At 45.5% G+C, this 19,301-nt stretch overlaps 1 protein-coding gene across 1 annotated transcript; it reads left to right on the top strand.

The window, feature by feature from the left end:
• The first annotated feature begins 3,199 nt into the window (after positions 1-3,199).
• On the top strand, positions 3,200-17,980 carry LOC119978024 (pepsin A-like). Its single transcript, XM_038819350.1, has 9 exons — positions 3,200-3,280; positions 4,448-4,607; positions 6,112-6,229; positions 7,298-7,416; positions 11,837-12,036; positions 13,019-13,138; positions 13,953-14,097; positions 15,053-15,151; positions 16,851-17,980. Exons 1-9 carry the CDS (start codon positions 3,225-3,227, stop codon positions 16,998-17,000), a joined length of 1,167 nt encoding a protein of 388 aa, XP_038675278.1. The 5' UTR covers positions 3,200-3,224; the 3' UTR covers positions 17,001-17,980.
• The last annotated feature ends 1,321 nt before the right edge of the window (positions 17,981-19,301 follow it).

Genomic DNA, 19,301 nt, shown 5'->3' on the forward strand with positions numbered 1-19,301 from the left:
GAGAACCGGGTGGGATTTTCTCCTCCCCCCCATGGCGGATATCGTTGTAAGCAGGAACAGAAAGCATCATAAGGACAAAGAAATCATTCTTTCCACACAGCCTTACAAATAAAATAATATATTGGGGTTTTGGTCCAGTTTCCTCGCCAGTGTTGGAATCTGTTTTGGGATTATAATACAGAGCAGGAAGGGAGTCAGGACAATTGGACGACTTGTCATGTCTCACGTGCTGGTCACAATCATTCTGCGAGAAGGAGCATCCATGAAAAATGACAGCCATGACCCCACCCTCCTCAATTAATCTCATAACTTGGCACAACATGAAATGGTAACGAGTCCAGTGTCCTTATCTTAAGGCTAGAGGGAAGGATAGTGTTCAAGCGCACCATGCACACAACCTGATTTCAGTTATTTGCCTGCACTGTTACCAAGTTCTTTAACTACTAGTGACTGGTTAGTCATCACGGGAAGAAATAGACCTTTGGAGCCTCATGCTGACTCAGGCCTTTCTCTTATGTGTGCTGCAGGGAGAAGACCAATCAGGGAGATAGATGCTGCATTGATTTAACCACCATTATTGAATGCAGTCAGGAGAGAAGGAAAAGTAGATGACGATGGCAATACCTAGCCCGCCAAAAACAGGACATTCACCCTCCGGAGCAGGGGGCAGCAGAGGACCCATCCACATGCTGTGGTTGAGGCCCTCGGAAACATTGTTCATAGGGCCCGTGCAAGGCCCAGTGCGCACAGGATGCTATTGTCTTTCCTCCAGATATGCGAGAGACAATGTCGCCAATGCCTCCACTTGTCCAGTGATTTAGTTGCTCACATATACCACATTCTTCATGACTTGGTGCCACGGGGGACCGGGAGGGCATCTGTTGCCAGTGTGGTGAAAGTCACTGCCTCCCTGAAATTCTATGTCAGTGGCTGACTGGCTCTGAGGCTATCTCCTCGCTCTGCTTCAGTCCTGGTGTGCGCGATTAAGCTTTGTTCTGATAAATTTAGAGTACCCAATTCCTTTTTCCAATGAAGGGGCAATTTAATGTGGCCAATCCACTGACCCTGCACATCTTTGGGTTGTGGGAGCGAAACCCACGCAAACATGGGGAGAATGTGCAAACTCCACATGGACAGTGACCCAGAGCCGGGATCGAACCTAGGACCTCAGCGCCGTGAGGCTGCTGTGTTACTCACTACGCCACCGTGCCGCCCTCGCGTGATTAAGCTTTAAGTATGGTGCCCGGAGCGATGCAGTGGTGAGGTCCCAGCATGGTGAGACAATCAGAAGCAACCTGGCAGCGTACTTTTCCCACGGATGAGTATTTAATGAGCTGTGCAACGAACTATACAGCACCAACATCCACCAATACAGCTGGCAGGAAACTCGTCCTTTTCCTCTCCCACCATGTCCCTTAGAGTCCAATTTGGACAATTATCGGCAAGAGGGGACAGTGCTCACTTGCACTAAGTTTCACTAACTTTACTGGTGGAGATTTTACCAAACTGTTCACTGCCCAAAACGAAAGGATTTAAATTTACCTGCCAATTTATCACATCCTCAGGGTTTGTCAAATTGTTTCCCATCCAATTAATTGTTTTCTGAAATGCAGTCGCTGTCATCACACACACACAGATGCAGCCAGTAATCCCGCCCCAGAAAGATCCCATTAACAGCAAATTAACAAATGGACAATCTATTTTTAATGGGGATGGTTGAGGGAAGGATGTTGATCAAGACATCAGGAGAATTAAACACTCGACGTACTTTGTGATTTCATTTGTTTTTTAAATCGAACTTTGGTTGGTTGAGTCATTTGAAAAAAACTATTGGCGGAATATAATCAATCCTTCCTTCCTGGGCTACATTTGCTTTAACTCACCCAGACCAGTGATTAGAAAGTGAAATTAAAATGAAGAATCAATAAGAATGGAGACATATAAAAGAGGATTGGTAATTTCTCTCAAATGCAAATCACTCATCTATCGCAGTGCATCGGGAACATGGGAGAATAATTGGTGGAATGACTTTGTGAGAGGACAATTTTGATCATGAGCAATCCAGCTCTTTTCGGGGAACTTCAGAGTTGGAAATAACTTCAGATAGCTGACTAGGAATGGAGACCGTGTGGGGCAGGGGGCTGTGTCCCTGCCTCCGAGTCTGAGGCTCTGGTTTTAGTTCCCTCTCCGGGACGTGAGGTTTGAGGACGGTGCATTCATAATGTGGCCAAAACAGGTCAATTGTCAATTTGGTAAATCATTCTCACACACAGCAAAGGCAAAGTGAGAGAGATGTCTGGTCAGCCATGTGTTGGAAAGAAATTGGATCCTTTACCATCACTCGGCTCTTTCCAAGGGCCGGTGCAGACTCGATGGGCCGAATGGCCTCCTTCTGCACTGTAAATTCTATGTCTACGTCTATCACCATGCATAGCTCCAGGCTGCAGCATGCGTGTCAATGTGCATGTTGTGCCATCTTTCTGAGATGTTGCTCTCCGCCAAGAGGCCAACACCTTGTCCTTGTCAGCTTGGACCGAGCATGTTTATTTTGTGGGGACCATGAAGTGGATTCCATGTAGAATTTGAACTGGAGCAAGCAAGGAGATGGATTAGGGGCTTTCCCCATCCACTCTGCACATTGACTTTGTAATTCTGAGACAGGAATATCATTTTCTTTAACATTTCCTGCTGGATCTTGCTGTGTACAAATTGGCTCCCATGTTTCTGACATTACAAGAGTGACTTTGCCCAAATGTAAGAAATTGGCTGAGACAAAAGATGCTATAAAATGCAGCTATTTTTCTTTTTAATCTTTTTTTAAATAGGGAACAATCTGCCACCTATGTACCTTATGCTTGAAACATGTTCCAGGTTTCTATAATCGTCGTACATTCCAAGAGCTAAATGTGACCAGCTTATGGAACAAGTTCAGACCACAAGAACTCAATGTTATCTCACTTTACAAATATACACATGGCCTTCTTATCAGTTCTTACTCTTTGACACCTACAATGTCTAATCACCAAAATATTAGCTGGTGATTATTAAATATAATGTGCAATCTGTGTGCCCTTACATCAGGACTTAGTTACGATGATCTTGTGATATTTTTAACGATCTATATTATTTGACTTTTGAACAATGACAGAGGTCGATGCAGAACAGTATAAAATGGGCCTGAATGTTCACAAATGTCACAGACACCTGGACAGGTACCTGACAAGATGAAGTGGCTGCTGATTACTCTTGCTTGCCTCCAGCTCTCTGAATGCTTGATCAGGTAGGAAAATGGGCAGTTTGAATGAAAGGGCAGGTATGCACCATGCAACTGCCCGAAATCTCCAACTCTCGCCAAGAGCCGGGGACATTGGTGGAGGGTCACAGAATGTAGGGAGAGTTGCCCACTGGAAGTTGAAACTGAGGTGGGTCAGCGTGTGAAGATTCCACAGAGTCCCGAAGCGCACCCTCGGTCATACGTTCTGTCTGTGACCATCCGGAGAACAGGAGATTTGGGCCTTTCATTTCACCTGTACCTATGCAGCCAAATTTCCATTCTTATGTATTGTTACTTTCTCTTGCATTTTCTATTAAATGTTTTGTGCAATTTTATTTCAGATTTCCAGCATCTGCAGGATTTTGCTTTTGTACTAGGATCAGTCGTTGATGGTTTTTGGTTCCATTTCCTTTTCATCATTTCCGGATTAAATATTTCCCCATTATCCTCATGTTCTCTTAAATAATCCAACGTATCTTTATCAACCTACCTTTCATTTATTGATTGTTTACCTGCTCCTGACAATCTCCATCCAAGGCTGTTGCAGAGAAAAGTATAGGTGAGATCCTATTTAAATATGCAGATTGAACTCCAATCACATCATCGGTCGTCAAATAGGTCATTTTATCTTGAAGTCTGAATGAGTGAGAGGTGGTCACATGTCAGTGGTCAGATCCAGACCTGCCATGAACTGGAGCAAGAGGCAGAGGCCCAGAAAGGTAGAGTCTTGCCTGTTAACTGTCCACATGATCCAGAAGCAAGTTTGCTCTTCCAATTCCTACCGAGAGTCCTTGACCCCCTCTTGCCCTGGGCTTTCCCGAAACCCTTCTCCAGATTTTGAACACCACATGACTGATTGTCCCCCCAGCAACCCCCCCTCCTCCAACCCCCCCCCCCCCCCCACTCTCCCCCCCCCCCCCCCCCCCCCCCCCCCGGGCCTCGACATACTCCCCAGCTTCCCCTAGTCCAATGCTCTGATTCCTCCCCAATGTAACAATTTGATCTTGGTGGAACCATTCCAGCTAGCGTGCTGTTTTGAAGCAAGTGACTCTGATATTCCTAACCATTGTTACAATGCTACTTTACATTTATTGCTTTAATGAAAAAGCCGATAGCGCAGGCTGTTCAGAATATTGCTTCAGCTCCTACTATGTGTCTTGTTGATCTTCGCAGGGTCCCCTTGAGGAAAGGGAAATCTGCCCGCCAAGTTCTTAAAGATCGTGGACTTCTCGAGGAATTTCTGAAGAATCACCCACGCAATCCATATGCCAAATATGGTAGGCTCTTCAACACCCAGTCCATGGGTACAGAGCCACTTTCAAACTCCATGGACGTAAGTAATCCTGAATATTTAGGTCGAGACAAAAAGAACAAATTGAAGAAAAGAACTCGGGATAACTGCACCAATCCCAGTGGGAGTCAGGATCATGCAGGAAATTACATGTGATGACATCATATGACATAAGATCCTGAGGGGTCTGCACAGGGTTGGTGTGGAGAGGATGTTTCCTCTTGTAGGAGAATCTAGCACCAAGGGGCCACTGTTTAAAAATGGGGGGTCACCCATTTATGGCAGAGAGGAGGAGAAATGTTTCCTCTCCCAGGGTTGTGAGTCTTTGAAACTCTTTTCCTGCAAAGAGGGTGGAAGCAGAATCATTGAATATTCTGCGGCAGCGGTAGATAGATTCTTGACTAACAAGTGGGGGGGGGGGGAATGTTAACGGGGGACGGCGGGAATCCGGAGTTGAGGCTGCAATCAGATTAGACATGATCTCATTGAATGACGGAGCAGGCTCGAGGGGCTGAATGGCCTTGTCCTGCTCCTAATTCATATGTAATCAAAGGAACCATAGACATTTAATGTTGCAAAGCCTGTGAAATACTCCACATTTGGAGTATTGTGAGCAGTTTTAGGCCTGTATCTAAGGAAGGATGTGCTGGCCTTGGAAAGGGTCCAGAGGATGTTCACAAGAATGATCCCTGGAATGAAGAACTTGTCATTTGAGGAACGGTTGAGGACTCTGGGTCTGTACTCGTTGGGGTTTAGAAGGATGAGGGGATCTTATTGAAACTTACAGGATACTGCGAGGCCTGGGTAGAGTGGACGTGGAGAGGATGTTTCCACTTGTAGGAAAAACTAGAACCTGAGGACACAGCATCAGACTAAAGGGATGATCCTTTAAAACAGAGATGAGGAGGAATTTCTTCAGCCAGAGGGTGGTGAATCTGTGTAACTCTTTGCCGCAGAAGGCTGTGGAGGTCAAATCACTGAGTGTCTTTAAGACAGAGATAGATAGGTTCTTGATTAATAAGGGGATCAGGGGTTATGGGGAGAAGACAAGAGAATAGGGATAAGAAAATATCAGCCGTGATTGAATGGCGGAGCAGATTCAAAAGGACTAGTGGCTTAATTCTGCTCCTATGTCTAATGGTCTTGTGGTCTTATGATGGACTTGCAGTTTTACAAAGACAGCAACTGCCTGAATTTGGCAATGTGGCCAAAGCAATAGGTATCATTGGTCTATCTTGCAAAATAATGCTGGGCTCAAACACAGAACAAACCCCCCCCCCCCTCCATTCTTCATTGCACGATGCTTGTTCCTGTGATGGGGATTATCAGGTGCAGCATACAGAGCAAATTCAGGCTGATTCCAGTATCGGCACATACTGGTTCTTCCAACCTAATTTGTTCCTATGAACTTCACCTGGACAGTTCAATAGACTTAAGCATGGGAACAGGAAAATGTCCCGTTCTGGCCACAAGTACTGAAATGCAACTGTGCAACTTTCAATAAGCTCTAACTTATCTTGTTTCATCCATCAAACTATCCCTACAGATGTCTTATTACGGAGCAATCAGCATTGGAACCCCACCACAAAGCTTTACCGTCATCTTTGACACTGGCTCATCCAACCTTTGGGTCACATCAGTTTACTGTTCCAGCCCGGCATGTGGTACGTATTCATAAACATCTTCCCAAGGCTCATTTCGCATTTTATCCTATTATGAGCAATTTGGCTATTGATTCAGACATATTTAGTGGGTCCCGATCATCTGAAAATTCAGCGAATTGATTCAATTTTCAGGGTTTTCCAGCCCATTCCACCCGCAGTGTCTTCCGGTCCCGTCAATTGCAAGAGGAAAAATACATTTAAAAAGTGACCGCCAGAAAAGAAAATGTCAGTATTTTGGCTATTTGAACAGAGCTGGGAGCTACAGAGATCTCTGCCAGAGGCCAGAGCAGAGGACAGCAGAAAGAGGGGTCAATATAGGTGTAGTTGGATGACAGGCAGCTCGGAGCAATTGCAGATGATCTGCGGTGGATGAGCGAGTACAGTGATAGACAGATGCTGGTGACATACCGCAACAACAGAACTCCTGGTAGGAGCAGCAAGACAGCGACGATTCAGTGTGTTGGTCGATATTTAACCCTTAACGAACACCACCAAAACAGATTATCAGACCATAATCACTTTGTTTTGGTGGGAGCCTGTCTGTGTACATGCTGGCTGCTGTGTTACACTACAACACGCTACACCTCATTGGGTGTCAAGCACTTTGGCATGTCCTGCGGTTGTGACAGACATTATGCAATTTCACATTGATGGTACAAAGGTGTCCTACATGAAATTAACTTGGGTAATCCGAATTGTTTCTTAGTAATCATGAACGCACAGGACAATGCTGCCCAAGTATGAAATTAACTGGCAAATTCACACAGAGTAACTATATGGTGATTGAGGGAATGAAAAATGGTACAATGGTGTATTACAGCAGAGGCCTTTTCCTCGACATCCAACCCGTGCTGCACTTAACCCTGTCTGCTTTCGCGAATAATGCTGGTTGCTGACATGTAAAGTGGTTCATTCGGCAGCACCAACATCCCACACTTAAATGGGTGTAAAATTCAACAGAAACAAATAGGACTACAAACAAAGAATTAGAAAGAATATTTTTGGTAGGATCTGTGCTAGTCGGGGAATAAAATAAACAAAGCATTCAACGCTATACCATTTTTACAGAAAACCACAGCAAATTCGCACCAAGTCGGTCTTCAACTTATCGGGCAACAGGCCAACCATTGTCTGTTCAGTACGGTTATGGCAGCATGACTGGAGTCCTGGGCTACGACACAGTCACTGTGAGTATATTGTAACTTTTACTAATAGTGTCAATACAAAACACTGTCACAATTCTGATATGGTCCATTCAGGCATGAGTTCACTGAATATTAATACCGTCCGCTGTCAGATCCAGGTCTTCAAAATGACCAGAAATCTGGACCAGAAATCTCAATTACCCAGTGTATAGAAGGTCAGTCAGTAAGGCACTGACCAAGCAGGAAGCCGGTAGGGGTCTACCAGGAAGTGTATATATCAGTTGTGTAAATAAAAGTTTGTTCTTATTTCAACTCTGTGCAGAATCCCCGTGTCCTTATTAAACCAGCCAAATAAATACTGTGGCTGCAAAAGCAGATCAGAGGCAGGGAATTCTGCAACTAGTAACTTCGCTCCTGACTCTTCAAAAGTCTGTCCACCGTTTGCAAGACTAAAGTCAGGAATATATTGGAATATTCTTCAATTGTCTGGATGAGTGCAGCTTCAACATTCAGTAAGTTGAAGCCTGCTTTATCAGCACCCCATTCACCACCTTAAATGCCCCCCCCCCCCCCCAAACAGGGGCAGCAGTGTGCACCATATATAAGATGCACCTCAGCAATTCACCAAGGCTCCTTCAACAGCAACTTCTGAACCATCAGCCTCTCCCCCCCCCCCCTTCCCCAGAAGGCAAAGGGAAGCAGGTTCCCCTGCAAGTCACAGGCCGTCCTCACCTGACCTACATCGCTGTTCCTTCAATGTAGCTGGCTAAAAATACTGAAACTCCTTCCCTAACTGCGCTGTGTATGTACCTGCACAACACAGACTGCAGGGCTTCAAGAAGGTGCCTCAAAACCAACTTCTCAAGGGCAATTAGGGATGGGCAATAAATGCAGGCCTTGCCAGCAGCCCGACAATAAAACGGAAAGTTCATTTGGGTTCAGCAGCAACGTATCCTGGAAAAAAAGAGCCAAAAATCAGAGACCCAACATTTTCAACATTGCTGAAATTGCAGATTAGACAATGGTAATGAAGGTGGTGGTCAACAAAGTTGAACATGATAAGTTGCAGGAGGATTTCGAGTGGTCGACTTTGATTCTCTCCGCTCCTTCACACCGGCGAGATCCCCCGTTCCCGCTGCGGCGAATGGTGTTTCGTCTGAGCGCCAAATTCCCCGTCCTCGCTGGCAGCCGATAAGCCTGCCTGTTACCAGCATTGTCCTAGACATTCTGATATCCTCAACATTCAAGTGACTGAAAGCTAAATAAGAAGGGAAAATTCAGGGAATGAGAGAAATCCAGCCAGAAATATAATTTTGATAGCAGGAGTTTACATAAATATTTTGTAATGAAAACAGTCAACAAATTGAGCATTGCCCCTTTGGAAAGAGATTTCGAAGAATTAACGATGGAAAGTAAGGACACGCTGATGAATGAAACATATATTTTGCATCATTCTTCACGAAAGAGAATACAAGTAATATCCCAGAAAAAGCGGTAAATCAGCAATTGGCAGGGATGGGGGAACGTCAAAAAAGAACAATGAAGTGATACTTGGCAAACTGTTGGAACTGCAGGTTGGCAAGTGCCCGAGACCTGGTGGATTTCATCCTCAGGTCTGGAAAGAAGTGCTCAGTGGGAGAGTTGATGTGTTGGTTTTCATTTTCCAAAATTCATTCGATTGAGGGAAGGTCCAATTAGATTAAAAATCAACTAATGTAACCCCTTTATACAAAAAGGGAGAGAGACAGAAAGCAGGAAATTATAGGCCAGTTGGCTTAGAATCTGTCACAGGGAAAATGTCAGATGCTATTATTAAAGATGTTCTATCAGGGCACGTTGATAAATTCATCAGACAGAGTCAATATGGTTTCATGAAGGGGAAGTCATGTCTAACCATTTTTATTGGATTGCTATGGATAAAGGGGAAACAGTGGATGTACTGTACTGTGAATTTCAGAAGGCATTTGAAAGGGTGTCACATTTCCTGGCGGAAAATAAGAGCTCATGGTAACATATTGGCATAGATAGAAGGTTGGCCACCTAACAGAAGACAGAGAGTAAGCATAAATGGGCCATTTTCTGTCCAGCAAGATAGAACGAGTGGCGTGCGGGATTTAACGGAACAGAAATAGAGTACCGTGACGTGCGTGTTTAGCGGGATATTTACCAGCGCTTGTAGCACAGAGAACAACCCCTTATTACATAAGAACATAAGAACATAAGAACGAGGAGCAGGAGTAGGCCATCTGGCCCCTCGAGCCTGCTCCGCCATTCAATTAGATCATGGCTGATCTTTTGTGGACTGAGCTCCACTTTCCGGCCCAAACACCATAACCCTTAATCCCTTTATTCTTCAAAAAGCTATCTATCTTTACCTTAAAAACATGTAATGAAGGAGCCTCAACTGCTTCACTGGGCAAGGAATTCCATAGATTCACAACCCTTTGGGTGAAGAAGTTCCTCCTAAACTCAGTCCTAAATCTACTTCCCCTTATTTTGAGGCTATGTCCCCTAGTTCTGCTGTCACCCGCCAGTGGAAACAACCTGCCCGCATCTATCCTATCTATTCCCTTCATAATTTTAAATGTTTCTATAAGATCCCCCCTCATCCTTCTAAATTCCAACGAGTACAGTCCCAGTCTACTCAACCTCTCCTCATAATCCAACCCCTTCAGGTCTGGGATTAACCTAGTGAATCTCCTCTGCACACCCTCCAGTGCCAGTACGCCCTTTCTCAGGTAAGGAGACCAAAACTGAACACAATACTCCAGGTGTGGCCTCACTAACACCTTATACAATTGCAGCATAACCTCCCTAGTCTTAAACTCCATCCCTCTAGCAATGAAGGACAACATTCCATTTGCCTTATTGAACGGGACTCTGTTCTTTTTTCGAGCCTCAGCGACGTAAGTCCCACCGGGCTACACCTAACTTCATTTCCTGCACTGAGGAGGTTGTCAGTGCAGGAAGAGATCGGGGCGCCATTTTTAAATGCCGCTCCGATCTCTCAACCTTCCCAACTCGACTCCCGGACTTACCGCTTGGGCATTCCTTGAGCTGCCTTCACCCTATCTCAGAAGGGCAGGGCACTCCCGGGCCCAATTCCCGGCACAGGCAAGATGCCACCTAGGCACCTTGGCATTGCCAGCTGTGGAAAATATTTTTCTCTGAGGGTTGTGAGTGCTTCCTGAAAAGGTAGCAGAGTTTTTGAATGTTTGTAAGGCAGAGGTAGATAGATCCTTGATTCTCCTAGTAGGCACGTCATGTCCACCCTGGATCCCATGTAGGGTACACACGCACTGTTTGTTACACAGGCAATGATACGGTTCCTGTGAGGTTAGGATTGTTCAGACACAAGTGTTTATATTCCATCCCTGCATCAATAAAAGTCAGAATTATACTTTGTTGCTTTGTAATGTATCAGCCTGAGGAACAGCAACAGTTTCATCCTGTTGGGCTATCTCATAATTGTTGCATTCATTAAGTTAAAGTCATGCCTGACCCGGACAACAATGGGCGGAATTCAGAGTTCCTGGGACTAAGTGTTGAAGCCGGGCTGGATTTGTGGACTTCCATGACAGCAAAACTGGCGCCGCACCTGGACCGATTCAGCGACTGTTCAGGGGCTAGCACCAGCGCCGTGTGGAGCACAATCGATTCCAATGGAAAATGGTACGGGATTCGCCGAGTCTGTGATTGACATTCAGGAGGCTGCAAGCTGTGGCTGCGTATACGCATTACACTCTCCACGCACACTCATCCCAGTCAACAAGATGCCACTGGTTGGGCTGGAGTGCACTCATCCCATTGGTGGGTCGGCTTGGGCTAGAGGGCGCTGAAGGGTTGGCCTGGGGAGGCACCCATAAGACCCGTGTTCACAGCGGGCAGTCAGCGGCATGAGCAGCTGCAAGGCTGCCCTGCAGGCTGCGGCAATGGTGTTCCGTGCCCATCCACTCCCACCCCAATGGGCCACCTCCTGGCCGTCCCGCACTATATCCCCCGGCCCTGTCAAAAGCTCCCCTGGCAAGTGGCACAACTGTCAGCAAACTATGGTGATGTTGGACGCTTCCCGTAGCCCCTCTCTCTCGCGGAGGAGCCACGGCGCCTGTTTCACAATTTATAAAAGCTCGAGGGATCCTCGCCGTCGGGAACTTTCCCCAGGTGGAGGCGGAGAATTGCGGAGGCCCCGGAGAATACCGGGTCAGGCCCGCTAATGATATGTCAACGGTGTTTACTGCATGTGCGGAGTGGAACGAATTGACTCCACTGTTGAGGCGACGGAGAATTGTGATTTGGCTTGAATCCGGCACCCACCACCATTCCGGCGCCAGAGCCGGATCTCCACCCAATCGTGTTTCCCGACTCCGGCATCAGCTGACGGAGAATCCAGCCCAATATTGTTTATTGATGATTCTCGGTTTAATAATGCCTGACAACAAGTTAGCGTTCCTCTTTCTTCTAGGTCGCATACTCAGCTGTCACACAGCAGGAATTTGGGTTAACTGAAACTGAACCTGGGAACGCATTTTCCGCTTATCAAATGGATGGGATTCTCGGATTGGCCTATCCAGACCTCGCAGCATCCGGCATCACACCTTTTTTTGATAACATGATGTCCCAGAATCTGGTGGAACAGGACCTGTTTGCTTTTTACCTGACCAGGTAGGTGTTCTGAACTTTTTTGCACTTTGATCTCAGTAACAACGGAGTGGGGCTACAATCAAATCAGCCATAGTCTTCCTGAATAGTGGTGTAGACTCGAGGGGCCAAGTGGCCCTTTCCTGCTCCTAATTCATCCGTCCACATGATGTAGCATCCTGCATAACATGGGGGATTTGCTTAGGGTGACCACAGAACCTTCTTTCTTCAAAGCGGAGAATACATAGAAAATAGATATGCTATTGTCTTTCCTTGCCCTTCTTTCATGGAATCTCTATGGTGCAGATGAGGCCATTTAGCCCATCAGGTTTGTACCAATCCTCTGAAAGAGCATCCTACCCAGGCCCACTACCCCACACTATCCGCAAAACCCCACCTAACCTTTTGGATACTACAAGGCATTTTAGCGTGGCTAATCCACCTAACCTGCACATCTTTGGACTGTGGGAGGAAACCAGAGCACCCGGAGGAAACCCACGCAGGTAAGGGAAGAATGTGCAAACTCCACACAGTCACCCAAGGTCGTAATTGAACCTGGGACCCTGGTGCTGTGAGGCAGCAGTGATAACCGTGCCACCCCCCCTTGCATTGTTCCAGTCAATCTAATGAATTGTTTTCATATCAGCCAGTCTTTCCATCTTCTGGCTAAGTTCTAAGGACATCAATTGGTTCGCTGTGGAAAAATTCAACTCCTTTAGATTTTATGAATTGAGTTACAGATGGGAAATTGGATAAAAATATCTTTCAGGGATTTTGGAAAGAATGATACCTAATTCACACCGACACAGAGAGGATCAAATGCGTTTTTTTTTTTCATTTAGCAAAACAATGACTTTGGTCTGATTTTCAATGGTTAATGACACCACATTGTACAAACCCAAAATGAAACATATCGCTGCTCAGGAATTTCTGAACTTCTGTTTTATTCATTCAATATCAGACAGGCCACTGCTGAAATTAACATTCCAGTTGAATTGTTTTACAGAGAGAATGATGAGTCCGGAAGTGAAGTTGTTTTTGGTGGAATTGATCCATACCACTACAGAGGTCAAATCAACTGGGTGCCTGTCAGTCGACAAGATTACTGGCAAATCAGTGTGGACAGGTAAATGGCCATTGTACAACTGCCATGCATTCTGCCACATTCACATTGCAGTTAACACTGCAAATCACACGTTTGATGTGGAAATATTCGAGTGACAGTAGAGTTCTGTGGAACAGCTTTCAGCAGTTAGCGAGAAACACATGAAACGAGCCAATGAAAGGACACCTTCCAAACCACGATTGGACCATTGTTTAAATCCAGAAAGTAAAGGGTCAATACATCCGAGGGCAAACCTGTTGTGAAAGTTTGCATAAGAGCACTCCCTCAGAGATCTTGGTGAATTTGCCGATTATCGAATGTTTGATTTGTTATCCATTGTCGGCGGGGTACATAAAACTAGGCAGAGTAGATATTTCCCTTGATTGGAAAGTATAGAACTAGGGGTTAAAGTCTTAGAATAAGTGGTCAGCTGTTTTGGACTGGACGAGGAAATTCTTAATTCAAAGAGCTGAGAATCTTTGGCGTTAACCCAACGTTGCACACGCTCAGTCACTGAGTATATCCAAACATAGCTTGATAAGCTTGTTGGCTATTCAGAAAATGATGGTTATGGGGATAGTACGGGAAGCTGGAATTGAGGTCAAAGGTTTGCTGTAATTTAGTTGAATGGGTGAGCAGGTTCAAACAGTGGCAATGCCTTCTGCTCATATTTTATGTTCTGATATTATTATAAGGAGGTGGGACAGGTAAGCAAATGATTGGTCAGAGAGGTAGATTTTAATGAGCAGGTTAAAGGAGGAGAGAGAAGTAGAGAGGCTGAGAGATTTCGGGAGAGAATGGGTTCAGTTAAGTATAACTGCTTTTCCTCTTTCAGCATCACAGTCAATGGACAGGCTGTGGCCTGTAATGGAGGCTGTCAGGCCATCGTTGACACAGGGACTTCTCTGCTCACTGGCCCCAGTTCAGATATCAGCTCTATCCAGCAAGCCATCGGCGCCACTGAAGGTTACTATGGCGAGGTAAGCTTCTATGGAACATCACAGATTTTAAAATCAACCTCAGGAGTTGCTGCTGGTGCCCTTCTCATTTTGTCACATTTAGAAGTTGATGCTTTACTTATTTCAGAGTTCAGATATTTTATATAAAGCTTTTACATAAGAACTAGGAGCAGGAGTAGGCCATCTGGCCCTTCGAGCCTGCTCCGCCATTCAATGAGATCATGGCTGATCTTTTGTGGACTCAGCTCCACTTTCCGGCCCAAACCCTTTATTCCTTTTAATGAAGGAGCCTCAACTACTAAATCTAAATGCAGCAAACAGTAATAGGCATTGTCATTCTCTTCCATTATTTGTATCACAGACCACTCTTTAGAAGCACAATAATGTACAAGGGCGGGGTGGGAGAATGGGTAATGAGATGAATTTGTCTCCTGTCTTGCACATTTCACATTTAAGTTTGAACCTCACCTACAATAAAGGGACAAAAGAAATTCAAGCCTTTGCTGTAAGGACCTGATGTGAAAGGAGTTGGGGCTGTCTTGATCAAATTCCTTCACGGCATGGCATCTCAGCAGAAACCACACTCCTAATTTACCAACAATTGGCAATCTCGCTCCAAGGAACAGGAGAGGTTGGCACCCTGGATCTCCCGCTGGCATCCGGGCACCTTAGCACTGCTACCCTGACTGTGCCACCTGGACACCCTGGCAGTGCCACGATGGCTGACGAGCCCCAGCTGGGCCAGCCTCCGCCCGCTCACCATGGGAACTCGTATTCTACGAAGCCCAAGGGGAGATCAATCAGCCACTTACCCGGTCGTCCTGGTGAGGGTTATCACAATGGCATACACGGTTTCTATATGGTGGCAGTGGGTAGTATTCCATTATCAATTTTACCAGCTACACAGGTATTTCTTGCAGTATCTCTGAGAACACTTTGCTCACGATCATTGTTCAATACTTCACCTCTTTCACAGTACACCATCAACTGCAACAGTTTGGGCAGTATGCCAAACGTAGTCTTCACGATCAATGGAATCGACTATCCCCTTACTCCATCTCAATACGCAATCCAGGTATGTTTTGGTTGACTTTGAACGATTTGGCTGTGTTCTCTGACTTCAGCATCCAATAAAATTGCTGGTCAGTTAATTTCAGGAGAAATTAAGGAATAAATCAATGAAGATGTACAAAATGGTAGGATTAAATAAATATACTATTGTTAGTGAGGAAATTAATTTTCATATTAATTGATAATGCAAGGCAGGGAATTTTTGCATGAATTCTTTGGATGTGAGTGTCACTGTCAAGGCCGGCATTGATGGCTCTTCCTCAGTTGCTCTTGCGAAGGCAGTGATGAGATATTTTCATAAACCACTGCAGCACCTGTTGTGAAGGTATTCCCAAAGTGCGGCTGGGAAAGGAGTTTCACGATTTTGACCCAGCAACAATGAAGGAATGGGAATATGTGTCCAAGTCATGATGGCATGTGACTTGGAGGGGAAGCTGGAGGTGATAGTGGTCGCGTGCACTCCCTGCTCTCATCCTTCTCAATGATCGAGGTTTCAGGCTAGAAACGTGTGGTTGGAGAAGACCTGGCACATTGCTGTCGTGAATCTTGCCGATGGTGCACGCTGCTGCCGTGGTTCATCATTTGTGGAGGAAATGAGTGCTTAAGGGTGCTGATGGGCTATCGATCACATGGGCTGCCTTTGTCCCTGATAGTGTCAAATTATGTTGGCACAACCACACCCATAGGTGTGTAGTGCAGAACAGTGGTGGACAGATTAAGAGACTGATGGACCAAATTATTAAAATTTGTGTTGGTTCCATTACAGAGAAACTTCAGCCAAATTCATTTGAGTACTTATTCCTGTGTGAGGCACAATGGGTTTTTTTCCCACCCACCCCCTGAGTGGTGGGGGTGGGCCGCTATTGGCCGGCAGTGGACCACCTACGGTCCCAGTGCTGCCAATGGGGTTTCCCATTGTTCCCACCCTGCGCTGATGGAGAACCCGCATTGGAGAGTCACCATCGGTGGTACCAGAGGTTCCCCCTGGTGGAATGGTCGGAAAATCTCGCCCTACATGTTTCCCAAGCATCCAGCTTCAAATCACCGGTGACCAAACAAAATTCATCAAATCTTCACTTTTGTTTGAAGAACGTTGCCAATTAACGTCTTTTTCTAATCTCTTTGAAATAAATTTATTTTCTCGGCCATTGTACATCTTGACAAGTTAATTGTGTGAGGGCTCATCTGTGCTTTCAAGTGATAAACTTTAGTTTCTCCTTTAGCCTGGAAAGTTACTGGGTGATAATTGACTGGTGCAGATGGCTACAGCCGACAAAACAAAAATCAAGAGCAGGGGAAATTGTTTTTAGTTCATTAATTTGAGATAACATCATGTGATCCAAATAGAATAAAATATGGAAGCTAGTTTCATTTTTGATGACGATACTGACAAAAGAATCAGTATTTGCAATGAAAGGGCAGCACAGTGGTGTAGTGGTTAGCATTGCTGCCTACGGCGCTGAGGTCCCGGGTTCGAATCCCGGCCCTGGGTCACTGTCCGTGTGGAGTTTGCTCATTCTCCCCGTGTCTGCGTGGGTTTCACCCCCACAACCCAAAAGATGTGCAGGGTAGGTGGATTGGCCATGCTAAATTGACCCTTAATTGGAAAAAATAATTGGGTACTCTAAATTTATAATTTAAAAAAAGTATTTGCAATGAAGTCGTTCTGGGGAACTAACTCTCACTCTTTGCATTTTTTACAGTATGGCGGTAGCTGTTCAAGTGGATTTGAAGGCATGTACCTTCCAGGCTCTGGCGGAGGCCTCTGGATTCTGGGAGATGTCTTCATTGGAGCGTATTATTCCATCTTCGACAGAGGAAACAATCGTATGGGCTTTGCCCCTATTGCCTAATTTAATCTTCCAGGATTTCATTTTAAGTACATTCTGATCCCATTTTGAGGCCCTTCGTTGTCAATGATTGAAGCAGAATTCTGATAAAAACCTACAAATGCTTTGGTCCCAGGGTGCTCAAGCCCATTTAATTATGGATGGGATGCAGCAAAGAACATCCCTAAAATAAAATTAATGAGCTGAAACCTTGCAATTAAATCTGAATGAACCCTTACCGTATAGACCCACACATTTCAACAAAATGGATCAACAGAATATACTTTAAATGGATGATCTTGCAAGGTCAGCCTTGGATGTTAGTTCAGCCCATCGTGTCGGCAGCAGCACTCTGCACCATCAATTCCCTTAATGCCACACTCCCACCTTCTCTCCATGGCCCAGCATTCTTCCTTTCCAAACAACAGTCTACTCTCCTGTGGAATGCTTCAATTGAACATTCCTCCACACTCGCAGACAATGCATTCCAGAACTTCACTGCACGCGGCATGAAAAACCTTTTTCTCCCATCGCTTTTGCTTCATTTGTCAATGATTTTCAATATGTTCCCTCGTTCTCTATCCTCTCGTGAAAGGGGACAATTTTCCCCCATCTACTCTGTCCAGACCCCTCGTGATTTTGAATATGTCAGACATGACATTTCTCCGTCCGCCATGAACAGAAGTGTTCATCGTTCGTGAAGTCGACAATCAAGAACTATCACATGATTTCATGGCCGTTGCCTTCACATCTCAGCTGGCAAGTTGGTTTGTGGCGTTGCCCATCATTAAAGAATTTTCCCGGTTAATGTGGGCCGGGAAATCCACTCTGCCAGTTTCTAAACAGATTGTGACAGTTACCAGCATTTTGATTTTTCCTAAGACTGTGTCATGAGGTTTCATCTCTGGTGTACACCAGGTATTTTATTCAAATCATTTCTGGGGAATTTTTCTTTCTTTCTTAAGGAATGTAATGACAATAAACTCTGATGAATTGCAAGCATATCACTGTTGTCAGTGTCTTCATTCGCTCTGATGGTGGGCTGCACTTCACTTAATTTACAAACACATTAAGCCTCCGGCCTCCTCTGAATAATCTTCGCGAGCTGCCTGAGATTGTCCCATTTCTTTTACATATGGATGGGACTTGCCATTTGTTTTAAGCGACCACCAGGAACAACTTGATACATTACCTGCCCCGATATCAGGCGGCACATTTATTCAGACCAATTAAGGGGCAATTTAGCGTTGCCAATCCACTTGCCTTGCACATCTTTATGTTGTGGGGGTGAAACCCACGCAAACACGGAGAGAATTTGCAAACTCCACATGGCCAGTGACCCAGAGCAGGGATCGAACCTGGGACCTCAGTGCCGTGAGGCAGCTGTGCGAACCAAAGCGTCACCATGCTGTCCCTAGGGTCCCGCTGTATACTTACGACCGGTTATTATACATTTTGGACCCACTGGTTGGTATTGGGGGCTTGATGGTGGTTCTGGAGGATTTGGGTGGGTTCTCTGGGTACAAGTTGAACATGGAAAAGAGCGAGGTGTTCCCAATTGAGGTTAGAGGGTGGGAGAGGAGATTCGGAGAGCTGCTGTATAGGTAGTCGGGATGAGTTTTAGATACTTGGGCATTCACGCGGGTTTGGGCACAGTTGCACAAGTTGTCTTTGACCCAGTTGGTGGAGCAGGTGAAGGGGGACTTTAAGGGGTGGGATGTGCAGTCGCTGTCACTGGCGGGAAGGGTGCAGACAGTGAGAATGATGAGGCTGCCAAGGTTTCTGTTCGTGTTTCTGAACCTCCCAATCTTTGCCCCAAAGGCATTCTTTAGAAAGGTCCATGCGTTGATTTCTGGGTTTGTGTGGGTGCGGAAGACCCCGCGGGTCAGGAGGGGTTTTAAGGTGTGGGTGTGAGGTGGGGTGGGGGGTGGGGGGGCATTGTGAATATAATGAACTACTACAATGAAGGTCAAGTTGGTCTTGAGGGGGTCAGTTGCTCGGAGGTGGAAGCCGTTCTTTAAGGAGGATTGAGGGGTGAGTAAGGACGGAGTGAGGGAGGGAGGTAAGGGGGTGAAAATGGGGAAGGCAGGATGGAGAAGGGGGTGATGGTGGGGAGCGGGGGGGGGGGGGGGTGGGTATTGATTATTTATAATGTTGTACGATTTTTCTTCTGCTTTGATTTGTTTTTATGAAAATGCCTGAATAAAATATTTTAATATAGAGTCCATCTTCGTAACTAAGAGAATCCAGCCTACTCTGTAAACCTGTGACTTCACCTTTTTTACAAGACGATTTAGACAATAAAGAAATGCTATTAATTTCAAA

This window comes from Scyliorhinus canicula, chromosome 15 (assembly GCF_902713615.1).
Source record: "Scyliorhinus canicula chromosome 15, sScyCan1.1, whole genome shotgun sequence".
Lineage (NCBI taxonomy): Eukaryota > Metazoa > Chordata > Chondrichthyes > Carcharhiniformes > Scyliorhinidae > Scyliorhinus > Scyliorhinus canicula.

What these genes read in the sequence shown, in the direction of transcription:
- LOC119978024 (XM_038819350.1), top strand. Translation starts at nt 3,225, where the DNA reads ATGAAGTGGCTGCTGATTACTCTTGCTTGCCTCCAGCTCTCTGAATGC. An exon ending in CTCTCTGAATGCTTGATCAG is followed by an intron (nt 3,281 to 4,447) that starts GTAGGAAAATGG and finishes TGATCTTCGCAG; the next exon opens with GGTCCCCTTGAGGAAAGGGA. An exon ending in TGGCAAATCAGTGTGGACAG is followed by an intron (nt 13,139 to 13,952) that starts GTAAATGGCCAT and finishes TTCCTCTTTCAG; the next exon opens with CATCACAGTCAATGGACAGG.